The sequence below is a fragment of the Crocodylus porosus genome, unplaced genomic scaffold (genome assembly GCF_001723895.1).
Source record: "Crocodylus porosus isolate Cpor-Errol unplaced genomic scaffold, CroPor_comp1, whole genome shotgun sequence".
NCBI lineage: Eukaryota > Metazoa > Chordata > Crocodylia > Crocodylidae > Crocodylus > Crocodylus porosus.
Window position 1 is genome coordinate 155,122,779 of NW_017728906.1, and position 6,203 is coordinate 155,128,981.

Consider the following 6,203-nt stretch of genomic DNA (forward strand, 5'->3'; position numbering starts at 1 on the left):
GAAGGTAAGTGGGGCCCCAGCCCAGCCAGGTGGTAGGAGGATTGGAGGCCAGGGGGGCTCCTCTAGGGTCACAGGGGATTCCCTCCCCATCTCTGCAGGGGCGGAGGTGGCAGAGGATGCTGCTGCTGTGCCTCGAGTCCCACTTCAGCTGGCCATGCGCAGGTGCAGCTCAGCTCAGCAGCAGGAACTCACGTGGGGGGCAGCTCCGGCCCAGCCAAGTCTGGGAAGATCTGGTTGTCCGGGGGCGTGTGGGTGGAAGAAGCTCCCGCCACTGGGTGCAGCCTGGCGGAGGCCCTGGGAGCCCATGCTCCACCCTCACTTGTGCTCAGGGTGCAGAGAGCAGCCCACAGCACTACCCATGTCATCCTGAGCACAGGTAGGAGGAGAGCATGGTGCCCAGCAGCAGGAGCACCTCCCATGCGCCCCTGGAATATGGAGACTTCCAGACCGGGCCAGGGCCCAGCGCCAAGTTCCTCTGGCTGCCAAGTGGGTGCAGCTCAGTGCAGCCACAGCACAGAAGTGGGATCGGGCCCCAGCCCAGACATCAATGCATAACAGTGCCGTTACCCCTCAAATGTACCGACCAACTGGAAGCTTCACTGCTATTATTAAAATTTAGGTATATTCCCCTTAGCAAACACCCACCCTGTGGGGACATGTACCCTAGTTTGAAAACCACTGAATGAGAGCAAATATTTTCATTATGGACCAGATGGCCTGAGAGAGATAGATACAGTGTGTTAAACATTCAGATACTGTCATCATATTATCATTATAAAATAATTTGTCAGATTTGTCAAAACATATTTCTTGCCCCTGCTCAAGTGAGAACCAGGCCCTAACCTTTCCTTCTGGTGCTTCTGAGACATCCTGGAAGGTGCTGGAAATTATTTCTCTCACCACCTTCCAGGATCAGTCCTGTGAGGTGAAATTCTGACAAGTCTTACTCATACCAACTTGTACTTTATTTCAGAGGCCTTATTATAGTTTCATAGTGCTTAGGGTTGGAAGGGACCTAAACAGATGATCAGGTCTGACCCCTCTGCCCTGGGTAGGAATGAGTGAAGGGTCATATCCCCCCAGCCAAATATCTGTCCAGCCTCTTCTTGAAGACCTCCAAGGTAGGAGAGAGCACCATCTCCTTTGGAAGCCCGTTCCAGAGCCTGGCAGCCCTAACTGTAAAGTAATGTCTCCTGATGTCCAGCCTGAACCTTCTCTCTGGCAATTTGCATTTGTTATTTCTAGTAACCCCTGGTGGTGCCCAGGGGAACAGAGCTTCTCCCAATTCTCGCTGGTCCCCCCTGGTGTGTTTGTAAATGGCCACCAGATTCCCTCTCAGCTTTCTCTCATCGAGGCTGAATAGATTCAGGCCTTTCAGCTGCTCTTCGTAGGGCTTGACCCGCTGCCCCTTGACCATGCGAGTGGCCCTCCTCTGGACCCTCTCAGTGCTAGCCACATCCCTCTTGAAGTGCGGCACCCAGAACTGGATGCAGTACTCTAGCTGTGGCCTAACCAATGCCGCATAGAGAGGAAGGATCACCTCCCAGGACCTGCTTGTGATGCACATGTAGATTCACGGTTAATCTTACTGACCATTTCCTCACATTGGCAGCTCATGTTCATCCTGGAGTCAACAATGACTCCAAGATCCTTTTCTGCCACCGAGTTGACAAGAAGGGTATTCCCCAGCCTGTAGGTGAGTTGCTGGTTCCTTCTCCCAGGATGTAGTACCTTGCACTTACCTGTGTTGAATTCCATCCTATTCTCTTCTGCCCACCTCTGTAATTTGTCTAGATCTAGCTGGATTCTGTCCCTCCCCTCCAGCATGGCCACCTCACCCCACAGCTTGGTATCGTCAGCAAATTTGGACAGTGTGCTTTCCACCCCCTTCAACCTCTCTCTCAGCCCTATTATAAGGGTTCTTTGTGTAATAAGATACTAGTCAACCACAAAAGGTGTAATGTCAGGAAGAAAGCAGGGCAGGATGGTGCCTTAGAGACTAACTGGCTCAGAGAGGCATGAACTTTCATAGCCAACAACCTACTTCATCAGATATCATGAATGACCATTCATAGCATCTGATGAAATGGGTTGCTGCCTACAAAAGCTCATGCATCTCTGAACTAGTTAGTCTGCAAGGTGCCACCAGCCCTACCTTGTTCCTAACTCAGTCCTATCTGGCCCTAAAGCTACTGCAAGAAAAGCTTGTATACGAAAATACACGTAATATGTTAAGGGGAAAAGATTTTTATAAAACAACAAAGTAAGTGAGAAGGTTTAATCAAAACAAGAGCGTGTACCTGTCTTCACTGAGACAGAAATGAAGTCAGTGACAGTTAAAAGGAACTCAGCACCTTGCATGATTTTTGATAACAGAGTACCCAAAGAGCAATTTCTAAATATAAATTGAAAGCAGAGTGCTGTGGTATCCCATAGCACTTTCAATTCAAAACACCTTTCATCTCAAAGTGTTTCCAAAGAGCTTCTGTGAGGTAGGGGAAATTACTATCCCTGTTTTACTGACAGGGAAACAGAAGCACCAAAAGGTGGAATGATTTGATCAAGGTCTCAAGAAAGTGTGGGGCTCAGGCAGGCACGTATGAGCACCCTTCCTCTCTGGGTATTTCTATGGAAGGTCAATATTCAGTACTCTAAGGAGCATGTGAAGATGAATCACTAAATGGGAGCTGCAGGTCTCCCCCATCTCTCATGACTGGGTCCTGAAACACCCATTTGGGAATCTGGTCCCCAAAACTATTACCCCTTAGGCTTCCAGTCTCCCATTCAGACCAACTTTGGTGGTGACACATACAAGAAACTGATTGGTGTGGTACTCAGCACAGTCTACAAATCTTACTGAATAACCTCCCACCCAGCAAACCAGAATGAAACTTAAACTATTATACTAGTCAAAGCCAATATTAATACGATGTGACCATTTACCCCCCGCATGCTGTGCTATCATTTCCTCCTATCCTATGCACCTCTGTCTGATATGTCTGTCTTTTTGAAGAGCCAGTTCCTCAGGGTGGAGGCCATGCCTTTTGCATTTGTACAGCACTCAGCATGCTTCTAGAAATGATATAGGCTTATTATCTTACAGACAAATGATACATATTTTAGCAAGTGATACTCACTGAAAGTCGAGGTGCGGGTAAACCAAAGCTCACAAGCAGAAGCAGCAGCAGCAGCAACCAGGGCATCACCATGCTCATTTTATGTAGCCTGGAGGGAATGTGCTGGACTACGCACCACACCAAAACCAGTCACACTGAAGGTCTCTACAAGCACAGTGGGACTGGTTGAAGAAGTTACCTAAAAGTACAAATAGAACAAAATGAAAGAAGCTGACACACTGCTTCAGAGGCAGAGCAGCAAGCTGCCTTGTCAGGCCATAAGCCCAGCCCTGCCCTGGTGGGATGAACTCCTGAGAAGACATCTCCTGGGCCCTTCTGGTTCACTTGGGGCAATGAGTTCCACAAGTTAATTGACTGCTGTGCAAAAAAGAATTTGTTTTTGTTTGTTATAGCCCTACTACCAAATAATTTCACTGTATGTCCTCCAAGTAGTAATTTTAAAGGGGGTACCCCCACTGGTTACTCAGCTAACACATCAAGCTAAGTAGCTGAGAGTTGAGAACATGGAGGTGAAAGTGAGTGTCCAACAACAATATTCACAAGGTTTTGCTTAATAATGCTTTGTAAAAATAATATAGAAGGCATGCATAAGAAACAACCACCCATTTCACATGTGAAACTACTGCAGAAATTATGCTGTCAGTGGCTTATTTGCTTGAGATACTTCTTTATGAGCATCACCTCAATATTAATACCATATATGATGCTAGCAGAACTAATATTATACACAAGCAAGCCAGGTTCCAAGGAAACTAGGGAGCAGAAATGTCCTATGGAAGAAATTCCACAGTATTATGCGCAAGTGCATGATAGTTTTTAGGCTGTACAGAGGAAGATAGTGCTGCAGAGTTCAGCATTGAGAATGCCTGTTCTTGTACCAAGCAACCTTCCCCAGTCCCTATGATTATCCATTATACAGCCCCTCAGCTGTGCATCTTGTGCTACTGGCTTCACTGCAGTTACTCCTAGCTTGATCTAAGAAAAGTGAGACCAAAATTGGACTGTTAGGTCTGTACCCCTCATTCCTAACATTTTGCAGAGGATTAGAGCAAGCAGTAGAGGAAATGAAAAACCCAGCTTGATCTATCTATGTCTTATTAACATACATTGAAATGCACATACCTTTTATTTGTCTTCTCTTCAGCTCTTCTAATCGGATGGTCTCCCTTAAAAGTCAACTGAAACTGATAATATACTTGGGTGGCGTTTATAGACAAGGGTTATGTTATTCCTTCCAGATGGCTCACATTAAAGGCATGCATGAAGAGCATTTTATCACCCTAGACAAGTAGACAGTTACATGAAAAATATCCTTGGAATCTCTTGCGTGAAACAGCTGTCCAAAATCTTGTCATTTTCTCTCCATTGTTAATCCTACTTGTTCTGAGAACGAAGAGATTAAGATAAGATCTATAGCAACGATATTTCTTAAAACAGAGAGATTCCTTTGCTATATATCATTTCATATCTTATTTTACTGTGAAATTCAAACCAGGAATGATTTATTTTAATAGATCACTGAAGGCACCAATCCCCTTGAGGGTTCCACTTGCAGTTTAATAGAGCCATACCCCATTTCAGTATATTTCTCAAGATAGCATGAATCTGATTTACATCTACATATATAGAAAATAAACCATAATGCCAAAGACAGGGACTCTGACTCGTAAAAAGCAAACAGGGGTATTAAGCAAGATGCTGTTTGATTGAAATCTCAGAAGAGCTGTGGTTGTGTAACTAAACTCAGAACTGGACAATGAGATTTTCTAGTTAACAAAAACAAGTTTTGTAGTAAATGGAGCGAAAAAAAAAATAGCATCTCCTTCTGCAACCTGGCCAAAGAATTGGACTTTATTTTGAGGACAATAGCAGGAGTGTTCCATTTTATATGGCAGCTGTTTGAAGGATAGATGAGGCTAAAAGACAAGTATTTTAATCCCAGCCTAACCCCAGTGTTATTAGCAAAGGAAACAGGGCTGCTCTGCTATTACAGAAGTACAAAATGCCATTTTATTAATCATATAAACATTCTTTTTCCTTCCCTCTGAGATCAGAATTCTTGGCCCATTTCTCAACCATCACACAAAAACAATATCCATTTCTTGCAGCGCAGGAGCTCTCTCTGGCTTTGTATCCAGCTTTTAAAGATGACATAAAGGAATTAAACTTTTCCACCTCTTTCCAGGTGCTAACCTGCTATGTACTGAGCACCCCGTCCCTCCTTCCCCACTCAAGCCTCACTGACTTCCATGGGAGTTAGTGGGTGCTCAGTTTACTGTTCTTTCACTAAGGATTTCATTTGCTTTGGGGGAAGAACATGCACGTTGAGCAGCTGACACATGGTGAAGTCCCACTCTATTTTACCCTGTGGTAACTTGTTCACATATCCAGGCCCTCATGCCAAAGCTCATGGTGTTTGTCTAGACTGTGAAGATGTCCCTTCTGAAAACTTGTTAACTCTGCAATAGGATGGAGTCTCAGGTTAATCATGACCAGCTAAACATGACCCGTTCTGTCTATAGTAGGTGACAAATCATAGTTAAAACTGCGTTAGTTGTAATGTGTTAAGTCATTTCTGAACACGTGAACTTATTTTTCATTTTTCTCCACATCAGGGATGTGGAGATCATGTGAAACAGATGTATTGGGAGGGTGTGTCTGTGTTCTATTCTATTTGGCTAAGAGTTAAAAATAAGCGAGTCGCCCGAAGCAACCATGAATATTGTGTAATTACCAATGATACTTCTTCACAGATGTTGAAGTCCCTTGATAGAACATTTGGAAAACAATTTTCCTTTCCTGGAATATGGATAGCTGACATGGTAACTACAATACTAATTCCCTTGGCTATTTGGAAGTAGGTCAGATCCCCAGTTCGTGAAACAGTCAGTATTAGGACTGTCCACAAATAACAATAAATAACAACAACTTACTTGATAAGGCTCCACACCTGGCAAAAAGCTCCTGGGGGCTGAACAACAGTCTTCATAGATTTCATAGACATTAGGGCTGGAAGGGACCTCGGAAGATCATCGAGTCCAGCCCCCTGCCCAAAGGGCAGGAAGT

At 44.7% G+C, this 6,203-nt stretch overlaps 1 protein-coding gene across 4 annotated transcripts in view; it reads right to left on the reverse strand.

Annotated features, from left to right (window-relative positions):
* Positions 1–6,203, reverse strand: part of LOC109306562 (fibrinogen-like protein 1) — a 34,668-nt gene that overhangs the window by 16,736 nt on the left and 11,729 nt on the right. The window contains exons 3-4 of one of the 4 annotated variants that reach the window (XM_019530010.1): positions 4,260–4,520; positions 3,138–3,315 (exon numbers count right to left, since the gene is read on the reverse strand). In XM_019530010.1, coding sequence (XP_019385555.1) covers positions 3,138–3,215 — 78 coding nt within the window. In that variant the 5' untranslated portion in view covers positions 3,216–3,315; positions 4,260–4,520. Of the gene's footprint in view, positions 1–3,137; positions 4,521–6,203 lie in introns of all 4 variants that reach the window. The other 3 variants (XM_019530012.1, XM_019530011.1, XM_019530009.1) reach the window with 3 other exon arrangements.